Consider the following 23,353-nt stretch of genomic DNA (forward strand, 5'->3'; position numbering starts at 1 on the left):
AAAGACAAAAAGGCCATGCTTTTAGTATATCAAGTCAAAGAAGTGTTAAATCACCGCACACTGGTATAAGCTGATTTATTTTGTTCTCAAAATATATCAGCTTATCGTCTTATACCTGTGTGCGGTGATTTGACACTAATTTGACTTAATATACTGTTGTTGACTGCACATCTGCAGCACCTGAGAATCAAAAGGCTGTGCACAGGGACTTCGTTCTCTTTTGGCCATGTTTTTTGTGTTTAAAGTGGATATATTATACCACCAGGTGTAAGTGTGATTAGCAGTTACAAGCCATTGAAAATCTGTGTCTTCTGACATCACTAGCGGGCTTGTCCACCTTAACATTTGCTTCAGTCCACTGGGTAGGCTGGTAAACTGATCTATCCAGCACACATCTTGGTGGACACGCCCACTAGTGATGTCAGAAGACGCAGAAGAACGGCTTGTTACTGCTAATCCCACTCACACCTGGTGGTATAATATGTCACCTTTAACTAATCTACAAACTAATAAAACCTTATTTGGGGTTGTGCATTATGCATTATGTGGAGAAGAAACTATTCATAACCGTTGTTAGATTGAAACATGTCCTCATAAGAAGCATAGACTAAAATAATTTTCATGGGAAAGTAGATTATTAAACATCTCAAAGTCTGCTAATAAATAGTGTTGGAAAGACTCAGGGCTTATGGGTGTGGGTTCTGAGTCAACACCAAGATTTTCTGTGGTTTGTAAATCCGATACGCCGCATCTTCGTTCAGCTGCACTGCCTCCATAATATGAGTGTGTGGTAATTGGTCACTGGCTTGGCCAGGTGAGTGTACGATAATTGGTCACTGGCTTGGCCACGTGAGTGTACCGTAATTGGTCACCCTAATGTCTACTTAGCCTTAATTGTCAATATGGCCTGCAGGGAAAATAGACTCCACCCATTAAATGAGCCTGAAGGAATAGAAGGTAATCGATGGACTGAAATTTCAGGAGATTGCATGAAACATCGTTTTCTGAGGCTCAAAGCACACCTTGTTAAGACTTAATAACACAATTAGATGTGATTTATGGAATTCCTTTGGCATCCACTCTAATTTGACATGTATTTACTCAATCAAAATCAAGTAATATGCCTAATGGAAAAAATACAAATTGCGTGATGGTACAAAATTGCTTTTTACTGCAGATTTAGAAGAAAAAATAAGGTGGCAAGAAGATATATGGCCATTGGTTATTGTTCTTTACCTTTGTAATCAGTTTCAGATTTCAGAGTTCAGAGTTTAATAAGAGATCAAATGCATCAGCACTTTCTTTGTCCTCCTTGGCTTTGAAGATCAATACAAATTATGCTGTAAAAAAAAAGGGAAAACACATTAACAAAATTAGATGAGACTTTGTTTTTTAAACTCAGCAACATTGCTAGCTGTTACCCCTCAGCAATTTAAAAAACTTAAATTTGTTATCACACTGATAAGTCAAGTGCAAAATAATACTTAGTTATTACTTTGGTACTATTTGAACATTATCTTTATGTCGACCTGTCTGTCTATATCAAATCAATAGCTCAAGACTATGTATTGTATATTCAATGCATCCCCCACCCTAGTTTCCCTGTTCTCCACCTCCCCTAGTCTCCCTGTTCTGCCTCACCTTGGCCCTCTACCTCCCCTAGTCTCCCTGTTCTGCCTCACCTTGGCCCTCTACCTCCCCTAGTCTCCCTGTTCTGCCTCACCTTGGCCCTCTACCTCCCCTAGTCTCCCTGTTCTGCCTCACCTTGGCCCTCTCCCTCCCCTAGTCTCCCTGTTCTGCCTCACCTTGGCCCTCTACCTCCCCTAGTCTCCCTGTTCTGCCTCACCATTGGCCCTCTACCTCCCCTAGTCTCCCTGTTCTGCCTCACCTTGGCCCTCTACCTCCCCTAGTCTCCCTGTTCTGCCTCACCTTGGCCCTCTACCTCCCCTAGTCTCCCTGTTCTGCCTCACCTTGGCCCTCTACCTCCCCTAGTCTCCCTGTTCTGCCTCACCTTGGCCCTCTGCCTCCCCAGCGTTTTCGGACACCAGCTTGTCCTGCCGGTTCCCCAGGGTGAAGGCCAGGAGGGACAGCATCAGGGCGTCCAGGATGCTGATGATGGCCAGGATGTAGGCCCAGCGCACGGTGCAGTTCCCCAGCGTGTACTTGTCCGTCATCAGGCCGCACATCCTCTTCACCTCCGGAGCGTCCCAGCCGTCCGGGTAGATCAGGCAGCCCCCCACCATCAACCCCGCTTGTAGACAAGAAATATGACAGTGGGCGAAGAGGTGAAGGCAAGCAGCAGGTTATCTGAGCACGGCTGCCATCGCTAAACATTGACAGTGTGTCGCCCATAATGGCCCTTGTAGTTAAATCTCGTCGGTTCAAAAGGCCGAAGCCTTGACTGTGTCATCAACTGCAGCTGAAAAAGTCCCACTTCCTGCCATGCAGTTTATGTGAGGAGTGTTAAACAGGGGGAATTGTTATCAGCAATTCAAAACATACTGTATATATCTCCCGGTGACTGTGCCTGATGCTATGACAACGTCATTTTAAGCTGTAATCAGCTGATTGGTCAGTAATTCTGCATTATTGTACTTATCTAGTCCCTGGTTTGGTATTACTGTTAGCACATCGACACTTCCCAGACACACAGTTCTTCCTTCAGAGTCGTGTTGCATTGGATGGTGTCACACCTGTTTGCGTTATGTATTTATTATGGATGAGTGCAGCAGACTCCAGCAGCTAACACCTGATCGTTCTCCATGTAATCAATCCCTCCTCGGAGGTGTCAGAGTCACGCCTTCGACTGGATAATTAGTCTTCCACAGTGTTGTTGCCACCTAGTGCAACAACACGCTACACTCTGGCCCGGTAATGCACTCTTGAAATTAGAGACAAGTAGATTGGCCTCAAAACATTTCACAGCCAGGATCAGCATCGCAATCACATCTTCATACCTACGGAGGATCAAACATGTTGCTTTCATGAAATGATGTGCCAGGGAGAAATGTTCAAGTTCGAGTTTACAATGTATGTGAAGTGTCTTGAACCTTTTAAAGCACTTGGAATAAGAAGTATTAATATTACTTTAACCTAAGTTACCTACTGCTTCAGAAAGGTACAATAAGAGACATAAGACACGCAATAAGAGCATCAAGGCCAATGTGTATTTGGCAGAAACATATGTGAGTGTGGATTCCTTTTGGATAAGGCTAGATACTTCTTGAGTAAAACCCCCATCTGTCTTATTCTCAGTGCCCAGTCACACTCAATTATAAAACATTTCAAAATTGATCATGCAGTCATATGGTCATGCAGTTGATGACCCCCAACCGAAAAGCACAGTTAAGGCCTCGTTTTTTTTGTTTTGCCCTACCCGAGGCGAGCTGCATCCAGGCACATATCTTGTAGACGTTCCCAGCGTTGCAGAAGAAGAACAGACTGAAGCACACGATGGTCCCGACAATCAGCAGCATGGAGGTTCCTATGAAGAACATGGCGGTCCGGAAGGCTGCAGAGGGAATGGTGCCGAATGCGAACACGGATCCTTTGCAGATGAGCTCCGAGGTCAGAGCGTTGCCGATGCAGTAGTGGAAGAGGCCAAAGTAACCCGCCTGTGGCGTGTTCACACTGTCGCCGATCCAAAAGGGCTGGATGAACACCACCATGATGATGATGGAGAAGCAGATGGTGAAGATGGCCCACATGACGCCGATGGCTCGGGAGTTCCTCACATAGTTGGTGTGGTAGATTTTAGAAGCCTCCTGGGCCGGCAGTAAGTTGGTCGCCTTAGGCTCCATTCAGGTCCTATATCAAGAAAGTAGGCTAAATGTAAAATAAAATAAAAAATACTACATTGTTCTATTTTTTCAGCAAAAGTTTTTCCCCCTGTTGACAAAAGGAGCCAAATGTATCCAAACATCTGTAATAGTGTAACCTACTTCAATTAGTTGTACCGCGCATGCTACCCATGTTCTGCAAGACTCGGTCCTGACAGCTTCAGCACCACGGACAGCAGCCTCCAGTCTTCCTCTCCACGGTGACCTGACATGGGAGACGCCTCCGGGTCGATGCCAGCCCAGCAGCTCACCGTCTGGCAACCTGACACGGAGAAGGTCCTTACCATTGTTTATTATGATAAGTGCTATATTTACTAAAATATAATTAAGGCATCTCCATAAGCATCAGTGCAAAAATATAAACCCTCTAGTCTAGATTGAGTAAGATGGACATTTTTCTCTCTTCTGAAGATGTTAGGCAGTCAGAATGCGCCGCTGGGTGGGCGTGTCACTCTGAAGGTGTAGCTGACTGAAGAAAAGTCCCCTGCTGTATTAAAGTCTTGTTTGTTATAAAGGCTATAAAGGACGGATATATAACATGCTATTCGCCATGTTTACTGATTGTAATTAATCGAGAAAGTATCAATGGATGCAAAGACCGCTGACCGTAGAGCCAACGCTATAACCGCAACGCCAGCACTAGATACAATTAGATACAAATTCACCTATTTTTACGATCCGGAAACTGTTCACTGGACAATATTTTATGGTTTATTTCGTTTGATTACCTTTAATCAGCAGCGTGGATCACCGCTTGAAACAGCTTATTGGATGTTTAATGTGGATATTTGCATAGTGAAAGTAGTGATCCGGACCCTCCTGCATAGCCTTTTACGTTTTGAGTGTGCTCCCATAAAGGCAGATCACACAGAAACCACTATGGCATAGTGCTCTATCTCTCCTGCTATGAATGCTATCAGAGTGACTTTACTGCATTGTTAGACATCAACAACGTCGGTATAAATAATCACCAATGCTAAAATTGCGGTGATGGATTCTTCTGGGCTTTGGATCTGAGTGAATTACTGGCTGTGTACGCTGGGCAGGAGTAAGTCGGTGGGCCTGGGGCCTGTCAGAGGACTGAAGGAGATGATTGAGAACCTTAATAACAGTATATTGATTTCTTTAAGTTACACCTCAGGTATGAACTGTCTTTGTATTCCTCTGTGGGAACTCATCCTTAGTATCAGCGATGCCAGCCAGGCCATGCTGTACCAGGAGAGGGCTAATTGACCACGTGGCCCATTTGCACCCTTCGCCGTTCAGTGTTTAACGGGGGGCTACCTGGGCCTCTTGGGGGGGGGGGGGGGGGGGGGGGGGGGATGGGGGGGGGCATCTAGGTTGTGTTTCTGGTCCTCGGTTACTGAGGAAAGGAGCAGGCAGTCAAGGCACAGCGCCTTGACTGGGGGGCTAAGAGGGCCTATGCACCACAGCAGGGTAGGTAGGTGGGTGGGGGTTGGGGGTTAGCAGGATATAAATAAAACATGAATGGAGAAAAATGCAATAAAGGGGCTGGGGAGGCAGTATCAGAACACCCATGAACAATAAGGTACTTTAGGGAGGCGGGGTTATGGAGACCGCTCTTTGGCCTCGGGGGTCCAGTCTGCTGGCGGACGAGTCACCCTGAGTGGTTTGGCTTGGCACTTCCATAACGGGGGATCACGCTGGCACAGAGAGGAGCTCTGGTACGTGGGGCCGTGGAGATGAACTGCTTCCACGAATCTTTCGCAGTGAAACGTATGTTGGCGTCTGAATAAATGTGTTTATATGCGCACAGCAAACCGCTGATTGAATTCCTGAACCCCTAGGAAAAACAAATGTTATATCTCTGTCAACCTCCTGTCTATCCAGCATGATTCACAATGAGCAGGGAGGTGCCTTTGTTTCATATAAGTTTCAGAGGGGACCCACATGAGAACATAAAACGGCTTGGATCCCCAGACGGTGCCACACAGCCTAGAAATGTACCCCATTGGCCTGGTTTTTACTATCTCACGTATTTATTTATTGAGTCATTTATTTGTCCCCTGCCCTGGTTCTTCATCCCAGCCACTAAGAGCATTGTTGCATAATTTATTTGATTATTCCACCAATTGCTATGATTAAAAAACAGCATGCCATTGGCAGCTTGGAGGAAACAAATAGATTTTCGCAGTCTGTGTAAGTAGGGCCCATATTGACTGCATCTACTCCATCTCGCTCTTATTTTAATTCAAGCCTCATTTTCTAGTTCAGTCCTCCTGCCATGCCTAACTAATTTATCAAACGGTTTGTGCTACTCACTTATTTCAGTGAGCCCGCTGCTCAAAGAGGCAGCAACAAGGCATTTTAACTTTATTTGCTTTATGACATCTACAAGCCGGGGCATGAAGGCAGCACAACAAAATTGAAGTGGAATATTACAGGACACAAACTATTCTCCAAGGCACCATAAATCACACAGCGCAAGGTAGAGCAATAAACCAAACTCAGGGTAGCGTGTGGGTGTGATGTTGCCTGTGTATCTGCGGTGGCATTCATAACAACTGGGATCTATTTCCCCCTGATCCAGCAACACCCACACGCTGACTGTTAGGAGATATTTGGGAGATGTTAAGAATAGAAAACCCAATGTTGTTTCTCAGGGTCATTAAAGTGTTATGCATCTGCATAAACACCCATTATGCACATTATGCAGTTGCAGTTGCATCTAATAGGGCAGATTGTCTCGCTGTGTTAAACAACCATCAAACTACCATACAGTATGGCGTTGGGAAAAGGGCCAAGGCCCATCTTGCAATATTTAAGGATGTCTTCACCAAACAGTAGCCACTTGAGGAACCAACGCTTCCTTCTGTCCATCACTTAAGGAGACGAGTACTGAGTGATGGGAAGGTCAAGTGGATGTGTCATCGGTGTCAGCATTAATGCTTATGAATGGTCCCTTAACCCATTTAAATGTGTGAGTTCAACTTTCTTGGATGTCACGGGGGTCCCTCTATAATTGGAATGTTTGAGTGGCTGCAGAATGGCCCCTGGCACTCGTATAATAACCGGGGCGTCTTTATTACATTCATGGTCAAACTCAAACAATGCATCAAAACCCTCATATGGTTTTGCAGGTAAGACATTGCAATGTGTTGCAAAATATCCATAAATCATTTTAGTGTGGACTACAATATTGCATTAACCTTATTTATCATTGTGTTGGGCTGAATTAAGATGTTGGCTTGATTGCAAGCCCACATCAACCATCTTCAGTGTCTGTTTCAGCCAAAGCCTGGGTTGATTGTGTTCCTGAGAGTGGCACTACATCTGCTGATCATAATTCCTGCAGATGGAGTAGTGGTACATTCCAGGGCTTCCCAGCCAAGGGCGCCCATGTCCCCTAGGGAGGATGTGAGCAATTACCAGTTGGTGCTTAAACCCGCACTATGTATCTTTGCTATACTGCAGCTATTTATTCCATTAAAAAAAAACTCGCCTATCCCGTCAAGTCCATCCAGGTTTTTAATATTGTCATGATAAGAACATTATCTGCTGGAAGACAGAACTTGGTTGCTTTGCTCTCCGTAGTAAATAACGTGTTTTTCGAAGTCGTTGAAATGCGTTAGAATGATATAGCTATAACGGCTATAACTGCTATAGCTATAACTGTAGCTACAATCTTAACCACTAGAGGCCGCCAATGGGAACACTTACATGGTGCAAGTTTAAATTAAGGTTGCTCAGAGATTTGAATATTGGTTCATTTAGTTAAATATTGTCTAAATAGATTTTTGCTGATCAATTATGTTATTGCACTAAATACACCCTCTAAATAATAATAGCAGAATTATACCAGCTCTATGGGAAAACATTTGTAGTTTGTGTCAATGAAGGGTGGGAAATACTGCTATAAAGTATGATTTCCTCAGAGGAAGGTAGAGCTCATTTGATCAGCAACAGTCAAAATGAAGTGAATATGGCCCAGTGGCATTCTGTTCAGTTGACAGCTTCACTCATGAATGCAGAAGGCTATTCCCCTGGACTGCAGATCCCTGCAACAGAATGTATTCCGCCAAATGTCCCCTTGCATTAATAATATGGAAAAGTGGAACCCATCGGTGTCTATCTGATATAGGGGACATCTTTGGGCCGTGTCTGAAATCAACAAAGCAGCCATCAGATTGACGCAGCTACCCTACCCTATGGGATCAGGGTTCATCCCTAATCTCAACGGTTTATGTGTAAGAATATAGAGTAAGCATGTAGGCATTCAACCCTTGCTCCCTAATGATCGGTATCAGTATTCACAGCAAGCTGCTGCGGATAGGGCATCCACTATAATGAGCTAGTATTATGGTCTGGCGGGTGGGAGAGGGGCCAAGCGAATAGAGGTATCAAAGCTGTGACCATGTCACTCTCAGCAAGTCATTTTCCTGATGCTTGACCTTCTCAGCCTCTTCATGACAGCTGTGTGCCTAGCCAGTCAGCGAGCCAGTCAGCGAGCCGTGGGGACAGCATCTCCTGTATGCTCCAGGTCAGGATGTAGGCTGGACTCACCGACCACATAGACCCACATACACTCACACACACACATACAGACACACACACACACACACACACACACACACACACACACACACACACACACACACACACACACACACACACACACACACACACACACACACACACACACACACACACATACACACACACACACACACACACACACACACACACAACCAAAGCAATACATGCAAGTGCACACACACACGCACACACACACACACACACACACACACACACACACACACACACACACACACACACACACACACACACACACACACACACACACACACACACACACGCACACACACACACAAGCACACACACACACACACACAAATACACACACACACAAATACACGCACACACACATATGCACACGTACGCACTCTCACGCTCACACACACACACACACACACACTCACACACACACACACACACACACACACACACACACACACACACACACACAGACACACACACACACACACACACACACACACACACACACACACACACACACACACACACACACACACACACACACACACACACACACAGACACATATACACACAATGAGAAATCAAGCAGGGTCCAAGCCGGTTGAGCAGGCCAGCACATCTTGTTATTTCCAGATCCAGGAGAGAGTACAAATGGTGAGCACAATGGGAGAGCAGTGTCCTCAGCCAGTGACAGCTCTGGGACATCAGGACATCTAGAAATGGAGATATGTCTCGCAATATGGGGAGTTATTCGTGAGAGGGATTTCACTTGGGGAGGAAAAAACAAGTAAATGAGCACATGCCGAATACATCAGCTGGCTTCTCTTTGTACGCATGGATTTTGATAAATATTCTCCTTTTCAAGTCTGAGATTGCCAAAAGGGGGCAGTGTGCTGATAAGCGTGTTGAGTGATGAAGTTGGTCCGCTCATTAGAAACACTTTGATGGATCGGACACTGCGGATGAATAAGCGGGGAGACAAAGAAAACTGTCAGACATAAATTGTAGTTGGTGTCTCACAGTTTGGCTCAGATTCTTAACCTTACCATGATGTATGCTTCAGAAAGAGGGCAGATATCAAGACGTCTGAACACTCACAGAGTCCTTTTAAGTTACTTTTATCTGTGGGAGGCTATGGCTCTGATGTCGGGCAGTGACGCAAGGAAAGTTCATATTAAATGTCTGACATTTATATTATGAATGTTTAGTGGGGCAAGGTGCTTTGAAAAGATTTGGCCTCTCAATGCTTTTGGGTAGGCTTGCATCATGGGTGGATGAATCAACCAGTTCTCTCTTGGCATTGTGTTTCATATTCAAACTTCTAAATCACAATCTTCTGCTATTGTAACTTGATGGTCTGGCACCTGTACCACTAGTAATTAAGTTCTTGGAAAGAAGTTTATTGTATGTGTGTGTGTGTCTGTTTGTGTGCGTGTGTGTATATGTGTGCGTATGTGTGCGTGTGTGTGTATGTGTGTGTATGCATCATTGCGTGTTTGTGTGTGTATTTGTGCAGGCAAATATGCACCCCCCAAGTGTATATAAACCTGTGACTGCATCAGTATGGATGTGCCCATTACAGATAAAGAAGTATGATATAGTGTGCATGTACATCCTTCGGTTGTGTTGTCACACTTAATCTCTGAGATTAAACAGCCAGGAAAAAGACAGCTATTCATCGTGTTGGTAGAAAGCAGGCATTCCTGGCCTGCCTTCAACTGTATACCCTTTGGCATACAAAGCGCCGAGGCTCTGAGTTTGGATCTACGTAACCCTCCTCCTTTAGCAAGCTTTCATCTGATGTCGCCTGTCTTCTCAATCATGATTGCAGCTGCCCTTTCGAAATGCCATCATCATCAATATGGCTGTGGAGCATCCTGTGCAACCTGACATACACCTTTGAGTGTGTGCTTACTCTGATTCTGTTTTTGCTTAGGATGAGCACCGGGAAGTAATTACTTCTCTGTCAATGCTGGCGGGTTAACCGGCCAATCCTGCATTAGGTTAACATTGAGGTAATATCAACGCACAAATACGCCTTTGTGTGTGTCTGTGTTCATGCGTGTCCCTATTTGGCTGTGTGTGTGTGTGTGTGTGTGTGTGTGTGTGTGTGTGTGTGTGTGTGTGTGTGTGTGTGTGTGTGTTTGTGTGTGTAGGAAAGAGAGGCAGATTCTCTGCCAGTTATGTAACATTGCAGAAGACAATACAATGGGAAGAAGGAAAAAGTGATGAGGCGACATTGACACTACTGAGGGGAAGTTCTGCTCTAAATTGGATTGTGAGATTCTCGCTGCACGCTCAGCCCCAGAATCCTTCCATCAGTTCATGCTGGCTGTGATCCAAGTTCCCCACTTGTGTTGGATGGGGTTTAATCCCCTTCAACCCCTTTCCCTATCCTATCTCACTTTGTCATAAAAAAGGCATTTATTTATAAATTTTTCACTTTTTTCTCTGTAGATGCCAAGACACACACACACACACACACACACACACACACACACACACACACACACACACACACACACACACACACACACACACACACACACACACACACACACACACACACACACACAGAAACACACACATTTTGTTTATGAAGACAGAATGTGCAGTGCAAAGGAGAAAATAAATCACGCCATCAATACGGTGATTGATGGTGATGTCACAGAGAGAAGCCACAGCCAGATCCGGGTGGGAAATGGTTTGATAACGCCTCTTGCAAAAACTGCTGGGCCAGCTAAGAAACTATCCCCTCAACTGATTACAAGGTTCCATTGCTGTGAAGAAAAAAACTTTTTATACCGTACATGCATTGTAAATTGTGTTTTTTCCCCAACGGCTCCTAAAGGATTAATGCTTTGTACTTGCTCATTCTCAGATGATTCATCATAACCGCTAAGGTGCAAGAGGAATGGATTTTACAGGAAAGGAAATATCAGTGCTCCCGATCACACAACGCCACACCGTTTGTTTGGCAAATAATTGCCCCATTTCACCCGCAAATGAGAGGCCCTTCATCACACAAAGCTCTAACTGCAGCAATACGTTAGCGAACGGCGACATTAGTTCCTCGATGGCTTAATGATTACTCATTGAGTGCGTTGTTAATATGTGTTCAGCTCCCTGCAATACACTTGTTTATACATGCGTAGATTATAGCGATTCCCAGTCATGCTTGAATACTACTTCATATTTTCTGAGCCCAGTCCTTGCTGTATGTGTTGAGGTCATGAATCCAAACAGAGGTAACAACACCCAAAGGTGATTAGTAATTAGTGGAGGGAAGAAATCCATGGTTCATGTAAGTGGGAAGTTATTGAGGCCATGTTTGTTAAGCTCAGCTGATTCCCTTGATGAGTTGTGTCTTTGGGTTGCAGCTGATTACTACATCTAGGCGGTTGACTCACTGACTGATTATTTTTTTTAACTTGGAAATGTCATCTGAGCAAGAAGCCCTGAAGTGCTAATTTCATCAGGGTATGTTTAAAGGACAAGGCGGTCATAGTTCAGTTTTTCTCATAAGAAACACAAGTGAATTGCATGTGGAATATCATGCGTTATTTTGTCATTGAATCCAAAAGTACAATGAAATCTCTCTTTTCCTCTAAATGGATGTGTCTCAACACAGGTGTATTAGGGCCATTTGGGCCTTACTGTGGATGTATTTTCCCAAAGCACCTCAGCAGATCTAGGACTGTGTTTTAAAGTACTTTCAGGCAACAATGGAAATCCCAAAACCCAGAGATGTCTATCTGCTGTACCCTAGACAGTTGGTGCTTAGGAGCAGCAGAAGAAACATGACCGCTTTTGGTTATTAAATTGGGGGGGTTTAAGTGATAACGAAATTAAATAACCAGGTTTGTCCTTTAAGTGTAGACATTGGAAAGGTTCTGTGCTCCTAAACCCAACCATCTCTTGGCAGATCTTTAAAGTAACAGAAGGGGGATTTTCTGCGCCAAATACATTATTGGTGACTTAACGGCTTACAGTAACCACCTTCCCCCCACACCCAAGCACCATCACCCACCCAAGCACCACATCCTTCACCACCCACCCAACCGCCAACATAACCCACCCAACCACCACCACCATCACCCACCCTTCCACCACCACAAAATCTATTCATAACCTACACTGAATATATCAAAAAGCATGAACTGTCATTAGAATGGATATTCACCGGCCATGTTTCTTTTCTCGCCTACAAAGGGCGATGGTACAAGCATCTGTACCATGGGACACGGCTCTTCCCCCTCATTGTGGTGAGCTTCTATCCGCTGATGACGCCCCTGGGCTCTCCATGGGTCCGCGTCGGCCCATCAGATCTCCAGGGTCCTGCTGTCTTTGTGATGGGCCAGCCCCTGATGGCCACTCGCAGCCGGGAGCATCCTTCACACCATGAGCATTGCTCTGCCACTAAGGGGCACAGGCCCAGGCTGCGGGAGGTCTTGGAGCCGAACCACTTCATTATCCAGGGATCGGCGCCGAGAGGGTTAGAAAGGGCTCTGGGCTCACGGGTACATAGATCACACTGTCATGCCATGTGCGGTGTATGGAGATGTTATGTAGGTATGTACATACAGTATCTCTATATATCTCTATATGTATAGAGATATATAGAAATACTGTCCATGGCTCCAGAGAGAGAGAAAGAGAGAGAGAGAGAGTTCCCCGTTATACAATCACCAATTAGAAACACCCTGCTCCGGCGTGCTCAAAGAGGGAGGTTATGCAACCGGATGGGGGTTGATATTATTGGGTTGGGTGGAGGGCCTGTATTAGGGGGGTTATCTCTCCATGGTGGGACCCTAGCGGTTTGCCTTCCCAGTGTGAGTCTTCTCGGTAAGGCAGGCGGTCACGATCCGTGGCCTCTCCTCTGGGAACTATAGGTGGCATTACTTTTTTATGTCTACTTTAGTGCGGTTTGCAGTGGTAACGTTCCAACATTACTGTCTCTGTTTCCTTTCCATTCAAATGATGGAGAGAGAGAGAGAGAGAGAGAGGGAGGAAAAGAGAGAGAGAGAGAGAGAGAGAGAGAGAGAGAGAGAGAGAGAGAGAGAGAGAGAGAGAGAGAGAGAGAGAGAGAGAGAGAGAGAGAGAGAGAGAGAGAGGGAAAGAGAGAAAGAGAGATAGGGAGGATAAGAGAGAGGGAGAGAGAGAGAGGGATGGCAGAGGGAGAAAGAGAGGGAGAGGGAGAGGGAGAGAGAGAGAGAGAGAGAGAGAGAGAGAGAGAGAGAGAGAGAGAGAGAGAGAGAGAGAGAGTGTGCAGGGGAATATCGTAATGATTTGCATGGATATAGCTCTGAGAAAATTATGGAGAGAGAGAGAGAGAGAGAGAGAGAGAGAGAGAGAGAGAGAGAGAGCGAGTGAGAGAGAGCAAGGGGATAACATACTGATTTGCATGGATATAGCTCTGAGAAAGGAAAAAGGAAACAGCTGAAAGATGCAACTCCCTTCCCTTGGTGGGTGAAAGGGGGAGTTGCTCAGTGGATAAAAGACTCTGGCTTGTCTCTTCCTTCTCTGCTTCCCCTAGTTTGGAACAATATACATCACGGGAATGGCAAAGATTAATGATTTTGATAGAGATCCTTTTGTTTCCCTTATCAAGTTCAGCTTCAGTTGTAAAAAGTCCCTGGTGTAAAAGAGATCTGTGTTGTATTTGTCATAGATGTTAATGATCTGAACTATGGTATACTAATTGGAATTCTGGTTTTAATTAAGAGATTAAATAGTTTAATTGAAATAGCTGTCCTCTAGGAGAATAACAATTAGTGACATCTGGTGGCTAAATGCTTTATAAAACCAGCTGGTTAATGATTACAAATACATCACGTTAATGGGCAAGATTTAGAGGACACAATATGGATAGGTCTTGTTGTGACTTTACAGTTTGTATGCTGTCTGTGTTTTCTTTGAATCATATGTGTTTTTATCACTATACCGTTTCGATTTTTTTTTTCATCAGCGTAAAATAACCGAGACAAAATCTTTGTGAAAATATTTCTTCACGATTATATGTCAAAGACACAATCTGGCAATCATTTAGGCAACATGTTTAAAGAGCACTGCTGTTATATATGCCGTAAGATTATGCTCTGGCACAATCATCATTTATGAAAGAGTGTTCCTCATCACTGATTTATAGCTGTAAATTACTTCTTAGAAGATGTTGATGATGGTAATAAGGAAGAGGAGGATGATGATAATGTGGATTATTTGTTATTATTAGACCTCAGCCAATGTTTCAAGAAAACATTTTCATTAAAAAGCCTTTCAATCTTGCAGTTTCTTCTGAATTGGCACCAATTTGATACCATTTGAACTTTTTTTGCAATTTCTGCATAGATGGTTGCATATGAATTCTTTGTTTTTGATACACATAATACACACAAAAACGTATACACAGATGCAGGCATATTTACATTAATTGTAATCTTGAAGGGATACTATACAGGAACAGCAAGAATATAGCACCAATAAGAAAGTTAATAATATACAGCATTGTATATTATTATTAATAATATCTGGCTCCATACATATTAGTGATACCTTATAGACCTTAGCAAATGTCCAGATGCATACAATGTTTATGATCTATGTCCTGAAGGACTTTTGCTTTTGCCAATAAAATATATATGATAAAATAAAATAATTAACTTACCAAGCATACACTACTCACACTTCACAGAGCAGAGCAGTAATGGTACATATCAGTTGCCTCATGGTACACAGATATATTTAAAAGAAGAAAAAACAGAGATGATGCTGCCAATGTGAACAGTATTCTCATTTAAGATGATGGCGGCTCATCAAAGGGTTTAAGGCTCCACTCGAGGATCTCCTGATTAAGAGTGACCCGATTGAATATATAGATGATGATGATAATGATGGGGACGATATGCTCAGGAATGGCTGGATATAGGTCATACTGTTGTCTGCAAGCCAGGAGGGGAGAGGCTGTTGCAAGTCCCATGTTGTTTAAAAATCCCTCACAAGGAAAAGAAAATGACCTCAATCCTGATTACTCCTGTACATACAGGTCTCCTATTCCTCCGCTGAAGGAATCATTGACGAGGGCTCTTCTTTTTGGTTAGGAGGCTGCTGACATCTTGGCATTTGAATGAAGTGACACAGTGGCTGCTAAGAAAGGTTGCAGAGAAGGAGATGAAACAGGCAGGCTGTAGGGAGGGGTGATTCTGTGTTTCCTCCGGACATGAGTGTGTGTGCGTCATCTGAGGCCATGCAGAGTTAGTTCTACATCACCAAACTTCAAATATGAAGCATCAACCTGCAATGAAATTACCTGGAAACCCTCCGGTCGGACCAGAGCGAACCAGGAGCGATGCATCACAACATGTTGGCACACTATTTGCCGGTCTTGCTCGGAGCAAACGGATGTGCAGAGTGTAATGAGGTGCTACGCCGGCAGCTGCTCTTCATTCATTCCACCAAGAAATTGTATTTTATTGTATTCTCTCCACCCATTCATTTCCACCAACCGACCACATCACCGGCTGATTTCACAGATCACATCCATTTAATTGCTTTCATGTGAAATCTGTGGTTGGTTGCCATTTGAACGTGTATCTACTGGATGGCGCAACTTCGTCAGTCTTGGTTAAATATTGGTTTGGAGTTGTCATTGCTTGGTTGGTGGAGTGTGCTGTCTTGCTTGACATCACCGTTGATACCCTTTGGTTGACTTAGATTGGCAGGGTTCAAAGTTGAGGCACCTGTATGCTGCAGACTTAGAATTAAGGTGCCTGTCATTTCTGAACCAATCTCACGGCCGTTCCATTCGGCGGGCTCTTCTGCTGAATTCTCCGAGCTGTCACATATGGCTAGCCAGTAAATCCGTTAGAGGATATGAGATGTGCCTACAATATTATTTCCTTTTATTAAAATGCAGAGGCATTTCTGCAATCACAGTGCGGAATGATGAAAACTTCTGCTTTCCACATGCAAGACAGCATTCAATAAACACACAGATTTGTTTATTATCAAAAAGCAATTTGAATGATCCTGTCCCGAGAAAATCACCAACATTTATGCCACAATCTTTAATATTGTGTTCCAACCCTCAACTAGAAATACTAGCATGCACTATATCTGTCTTAAAATGATACCTAAAGATTTTTTGTTTGCGGTCTTTGGTTTAATTCCCTAGCAACACTTTATTTATGCTTGACATTCACTGACAGCCAATTGTCCATTGCACATAAACGAGTCACATATGTCATAAATTCAGTGGACTCACAGTAAGACAGTGATACGGAGCGTTGTTAATACACTGAAACAAGGCTATTTTCTGCCGCCAACATGAACGGACACACCATGCTGCTCCCGTGACAGGAGTCGAGGCTATGCACGCTACCACCGCTCAATCAGAGAGAGGGATTAACTCTCTGTAACAGGGTCTGAATGATGAGCACTGCTACACATACACATGCACACACATACTCACACATACATACTCACACACAAACAAAAACTCACATACACATACACACACGCACACACACATGCACGCACACACACACACACACACACACACACTCACACGCACACACACGCAAACACACACACACACACACAGACAGACACACACACACACACACACACACACACACACACACACACACACACACACACACACACACACACACACACACACACACACACACACACACACACACACACACACACACATACACATACATCCTTTTCCCCCCTCCTCTGATGCTTTGATGCTTTCTTTAAAGCCGTGTGGTTGACAACCGGTTGTCTCACCGTCAATTGCAAGATGAATGAGCCAGAGCCCAGCTTTGCCTTCCTTAGAGTATGTGGATGGTCCATTGGTCTTCAATAGCTGGATCTTTGTCGTTCCCCCCCTTTTTTCCTGTCACTAAGCCAGGCAATACAACAGAGCAATGGAGCAGTTAAGCATATTGTGTAGTGAGGCTCCCAATACTTCTCAAGCGATCTGGATTACGGGCCCATATGTACCGCCTGCGGCACTGCGTCATGTGCAAAGCGCAGACTGCTCTGTAAAGAAGTGTATGGGGTGTCATCTTGCTGGAGGGATTAGCGCTCAGTGTAGAATAAGTAAATGAGTAAATAAACAGGTTTCATGTTTCCATAAGCAAAAGGGCCTTATCGATTTATAACATAAAACACGAAAGAACATATCCTTCAATGTAGTTGTTTTGTTGTATACATATCAATGCAAGACATATTATTTGACATTGGCGAGTTGCAGAGAATTCTTCGTCGATGCTTTATGGAAACCGGCAGAGATGAATCATTTTCTCTGTTTTCCACTTCAGAAGGGAGAGGTCTTTGGGTTAAGACTCTCCTCAAATCCACGCTCTCTTGGTTTCTGTATTTCATTCTTCTGCCCAAGGTTTCTGGACCTGGACTGGGGGATAAAGGTATGACTCCACTGGACTGTGAAACCTGCACAGAAATGTGTCAGAAGATTTCAGGCAATACAGTGTTCACTGTATGCATTGAACCGACGATTGGAGAGGCAACATAGAACGTATAGTTTTAAGTTACTGCTATTAATATATCATATATATGTATATACATATATATATATGTATATAGATAATTCTTAATTAATATTTTTTCTCAGTCTGCCCTCAGTTCTTCCAACAGCTGGGCTCTGAGGTTCCTGTTCCCGGACATTCGATTCCCATGGTAAGGTTTAAAGGCTATCAATACTTCATCCAGAGGGTCTGGGGGTTTTATCCATCCTTGCATACTTCCAACGGCTAGTTGGTCTCAGCTCCGGGAAGGAAGGCCACTAAAACCGTTCACGTTGCCAACAACCCCCGCTGAGACCCAAACGAGGTCCTGTGTAATTACACCTTCCCCCAGGCAGGGACGGACCAGTCCGCCCCCCCCCTCCCTCCGCCCCCGCCTTGGTGTGACCTGGGGAGAGAGGAAAAACGAGAGGCTGTGCGGTGGGGGTTGGTTGTCTAATGGAAGCTTTGAATAGTGAGTTCCTCGATGGCACCAAGGGTCCTAATTATGCAGGGTATCATGAAGCAGAGTGTACGTGCTTCCAGGAGCTGTGAGCAGCACTGACCTCCCAATCAGTAGCACACATGGATTCCATGTGCATGGTAAGTGGTGCATTTCCACCCTGTTCAGCCCTCCCACAATGCCTGCCGAGGCCCACTGGGCCACCTGGAGTGTGATGGATTGCCTGGGGAACTCGTGGTTTAATGGAAAGGGCCTGATTTGCTTATGTGTGCGCTTATTTATGAAAGTGTGTGTGTGTGTGTGTGTGTGTGTACATGTGTTTGTGTAGCTATGTCTGTGTGTTTGTGTGAATATGCAGGTGTGTGTACTTTTTGCTTACATTATTTAGACGTTTTTCTATGGCCAATGCATGCATTAAGAACGTTCACACAGTTAAAAGCGTCAGAAATTATGATAAGGCAAGGTGACGTCCTGAAAAGGTGTCGGAGTGGTTAATTTATTATAATTTCCATTCGACCATAACATTGCTTGCATCACTAAGGGGATACAGTGTTTGCATTGTTTATGATAAACAAATTCTCATTATATGCAGAGGGAACAATCACAAAAATAGAAAGTCCCGAGGAATGTTCTGTCTGATGTATTCGGAGAAGTATATTGCTGCCCTGTATAAACAGATCCGTGTACACATAAATGTTTCAGATGTGTCTAAACAACCACACAGGACCCACGATGGCTTTGGCGTCTAAAAACAACGAGGTAAATAGAGACGCCACCTTCGATTTAGTTAACGAACGAATAGACACTCCACTTTCACTCTAGTTAACGAATAACTAGGCTACTTAGAAGATCGAAATAGTTTGCAATGATATCCGTATATATTATGTCATAATATACCCTTGAGTAGACATACAACCATGATTTCAATTGATACGACAACTTCAAAGTAAAAGCACCGATAGCGCGGAGCTGTCCAGGTTCTGATTGTGCACAGACAGAAAATTAGTTTTAAACCGCGGTCGTTTTATCCATATTCATTTCGTCGGACATTTGTAAAAACTAACAATGTATATGCTTCGACGAAGAGGTTAGCTTTTCATGGGTCCCGCGTAGGAATAATATACGCCAATAATTGTCAAACGTTGTAATGTATGTTTGAGTAGAAGTCACTGCCGCATGTGAAAGAATGCAGAAAGTGGGTGGAGTTCGGGAGGAGGAGGGGGGAGAGCGGGCGGAGAGTTTCCAAGCCCTCCAACACCAGGAGAGACCAGACCAGTCTTTACATGTAAACTGCGAAGTTCACACGCAGACCTGCACGCAATTTTCCAATCGCCAAGTCAATTGGCAGATTTTTGCTGGTTCCAAATTGAACCGGCGTTAATGGTGATCACACTCCGGTGGAGATGACTTCAAACATCTGACCGCACTCTCTCTCCGTGCCTTTTCTCCACCACATTCATCACTCTCGGCTCTCGGGGAAACACACTTGTGGCGAGGCTGTGCGAACCGGGGAGCAGTCCCGGGTCTCCCGCACATATGGAGGGAGACGTTATGGACAAACTGGAGGCCATGGCCACAGTCTGTGACTTCGATCCCATAACGGGCAGCATCCCGGCCACCAAAGTTGAAATCACCGTGTCATGCAGGTAAGTCAGAGTCGCTCATGTCGCCGTGCCTCTGCATCAGACTTTCGGTCTGGATCCGTGAGCGTTGACGAGATTCAGCACTTGGAGTTAAGCTATGCAAGCCCTGTAGTAACTATGGTAGGCTTATGAATATATAGTTTGAATATATAGTAATATATTCAAACTGTACAAACAATTTCTAGATTTCTGGTTAGAGGGGGTTATATCGACGCCCTAGAGCTAGTGTCTTTGTAGTGATAAACTTGGGTAGGGGTTACATTTAAACGAGTTTTAAGGTTCCAGTGAAGCATCCTAACGCGTCGCTTGGTTGGCTGTTAGTCAGTGTTTCCCTTTCCCGCCTCGAGAGTCGCGTGCCACATCGACCGTTGGGAGTTGGTCGGCCGGTGTCTCCCTTGAGGCAAAGTGCATGCAAATGGGAATATACATTTTTACCATAAATGACCAATATGAACATGTTGTAAACATACCTAATAGTACTTCAGTAGGCTATGTGATATACATTTCTGTAGTTGGTCGTTACTTCATAAGGACACTTGACATTGTTAAATTGGGTGTGGTGCAATGAGCGCTGGGAACGCTTTAAAAATCCAGCAGAAACAGATAGATACAGCAACGTCTGGCTATTCACTACACAGTAAATTAATAGAATACAACGTTATAAAGGGAGCATTATAGATAGGCCTACACATTGACAGGATTATTGACATCATTACGTATTGATTTCTCATAAGGTTCAGTAGCAACGTTTTTTTCTCACTGTAGCCAACACCATTACAGTATTCAATATAGGCTGTTAGGCACTCCAATTTACAGCTTTCTATTTGTACATATCTATGTTGCAATGTCTATTTTGAAATTCAATGGCTTGTCCGAGTTGGTTAAATTAACCTGATTCATGTGCCACATTGAATGTATTTTATTTAATACAATTTCATCAAATCTTTACTTGATATATATGAATAAAGAAAATAGATTGAAGAGAATATTATTGACATTTGGTTTTGCAGAACCATGGTTATCTTAACCTAAATATCATAACCTGTGTTAGTACAAGACAGTAGAAGACACAGATTTTACATTTTTTTTACAGAATTTTTCATACAATATATAATGGATGAGTATAGGCCTATAGATACCTCTAAGCACAGTGGGACTCATGCCATGACTCAATCTTGCATAGGTTTCTGCTCTACTGTGCATTAACACAAAATGCTACATAACGTGAACTTCTGGAGCAAGAGTGGGTGAACATGTGTTGAGTTGTGTTGAGAGTGGGTGTGTGCACTTGTGATGCATATGTCTTAACCTGTAACCCAACCATATGACTGTGTTTCGGATTGTTATGTGTCGATTTGTGTGTGTATATGTGTGTGTTTGTGCACGACGTGTGTTGAGCATTCTTTGTGTAACTTGAATATTTCTTAGTATGCTCATTATGCTGCTGTGGGCTCCTGTGCGAGAGCCTTCTGGCTATGGTGATCTGTAATTCCCTTCTGCCTTGCTACAGGACACAGCGCTATTACAGAGAAAAACTTTTCATGGTCTTAAAATATTCTCTGCTTCAGATGACTATTTTCCTTTTTCGCTCCATGGAGCTTTTTCTATTAGTTTTGAATGCAAAATAATATGAATGAATATTAATGACATTTAAAAAACTGTTGAAAAGCAAACCAACCCAATTGAAGGATTAACCTCGTGAAATATCTGCACACGGACCAAATAATCAAAACAAAAACTAAATAAACGGGCCAAAGTTCTTTCCATATCTCTCCTCCAGGGCTTTCACAGCCACCAGTCTGCATAACAAAGAGAAATGAGCATACTCCGTAGAGGAGAGCAAACAGCACCACACCACTGTGTAATTGATTCGGCACGGCTGTGGGGGCTCTGAGATTGCGGCGAAACCGAGAATTGCAATGCATCTCTCACCTCTCTCCTCGGCACCTCTTCATACCCCCACTGCAGTTGTGCGGGCTTACAAACCGGAGGCATGGAAAAAAAACACTCACTTTCTCAGTTGATAACAGAGCGATAGAAGTGTTTCTCCTCGCTCTGTCTCTCTTTGGCTGGTTTCTCTCATATAGGTCAGCTCACACAGCTGGCCCAAAGCTACTTCATTTGGGAGGGTTTTGTTTTCTAACATGAAGAAGAAATGACTGCAGGAGACTGAAGAGAGCTCCCTTTATGTGTGTGTGTGTGTGTGTTTGTGTGTGTGTCTTGTGGTATGTGGCAATATGGCATAATACGTCATAATAGTGCAAGCTGAACTCTCAAGTATTGTTAAGCGCGATATGTCTAGTAAGGTTCTAGCTACGGTATAGTGGTGTAGTTCTGAATTGTCCCTTTATGGTGTAACAGATGGTGAAAAATCATAAACTAACTAGCTTCTAGTGTCAAAGTCTGAAATAACATAGACAATCAATGGGATTCAACATTTCTGAGAATCTTTCGAGAATTGTTGTTTTATCTTAATACACACCACAACTAATTCGATCTCAAAACCAGTTTAAATGGCACAACTGTGCAGTGCACATAACTTTTGAAATATAATGAAATTACAGTATTATCTTGCCTGCCCATTGTAGGCCAAAAATTAATATGAAAGATCTATACATTTTCATCACTCAATTCATCCACATGATCCTTAGTTTCAGTCCTGAGTGTAACTAATTCCAGTCCGTACTAACCAAAGAAGGTAGAGAGTTGCCTGGAGCTTACAGTATTCTGCACTAGTTCACCGGGTCAAAGACACAAAAGCAACAAGCCTTTCAGTAGCCAAACATGACCGGGGTGATTCATCAACATCCCGGGTGCCCGTCTGCAGGACTAATATGGTGTTTACGGCTTGCACAAAACATTTTCTGTTCCCGGTGTGACACTAATGTCACCACGTTCGCTAATGTTTTCCTACGGTGCCTCCGTGCTCCAGCATAGCCATTCATTTTCCAGGATGGATTGGTTAGAGGACCACTGCACCAATCAATGTATTCCACAGCTGGGAGGATTTAATGTGACCGGGCCACTCTGGTCCCCAGGGATTCATTACCTACCGAAACACAAGATCACGGAGGTCACATTACTTGGACCATCCACTTATAAACGGCAGCCAGGGAAAGACCTCAATGTATGTGGAAGGCGGCTGATTGCTACATTCTCCAGGGTCGATCAACATCTTGTAGCATTCCTGTCATTTAAACCTCCCCCCCGACACACACACACACACACATACATACACACTAGGGCTGTAGTCAACTTAAGAAAATCTTGGTTGACGGAAATTCAACCAACTCTACGACCGATTGATTGGTCGTAGAGTTGGCAGAAATGATAAAAAGT

The 23,353-nt window shown here is 43.9% G+C and overlaps 2 protein-coding genes across 3 annotated transcripts in view; one reads left to right on the forward strand and one right to left on the reverse strand.

Moving 5' to 3' along the window:
• Positions 1-1,160: 1,160 nt before the first annotated feature.
• lhfpl5b (LHFPL tetraspan subfamily member 5b) lies at positions 1,161-4,258 on the reverse strand. Its single transcript, XM_030363673.1, has 4 exons — positions 3,942-4,258; positions 3,377-3,807; positions 2,012-2,251; positions 1,161-1,340 (listed from the first exon to the last, which is right to left on the reverse strand). The coding sequence occupies exons 2-4, from the start codon at positions 3,798-3,800 to the stop codon at positions 1,336-1,338; spliced, it is 669 nt and encodes a 222-aa protein (XP_030219533.1). The 5' UTR covers positions 3,801-3,807; positions 3,942-4,258; the 3' UTR covers positions 1,161-1,335.
• A 15,363-nt stretch (positions 4,259-19,621) lies between these two features.
• cpne5a (copine Va) overlaps positions 19,622-23,353 on the forward strand; it is a 64,850-nt gene continuing 61,118 nt past the window's right edge. For both annotated transcript variants that reach the window (XM_030364207.1, XM_030364218.1), the window contains exon 1: positions 19,622-20,017. In XM_030364207.1, the coding sequence (XP_030220067.1) occupies positions 19,908-20,017 (110 nt within the window). In that variant the 5' untranslated portion in view covers positions 19,622-19,907. The remainder of the gene's footprint in view (positions 20,018-23,353) is intronic.

The sequence above is a fragment of the Gadus morhua genome, chromosome 1 (genome assembly GCF_902167405.1).
Source record: "Gadus morhua chromosome 1, gadMor3.0, whole genome shotgun sequence".
Classification (NCBI taxonomy): Eukaryota; Metazoa; Chordata; class Actinopteri; order Gadiformes; family Gadidae; genus Gadus; species Gadus morhua.

Excerpts from the sequence above, each read along its gene's own strand:
- lhfpl5b (XM_030363673.1), bottom strand. The coding sequence starts at position 3,800 with ATGGAGCCTAAGGCGACCAACTTACTGCCGGCCCAGGAGGCTTCTAAA. Across the intron at positions 2,252-3,376 it reads CTGGATGCAGCTCGCCTCGG|CGGGGTTGATGGTGGGGGGC; the intron begins GTAGGGCAAAAC and ends CTTGTCTACAAG.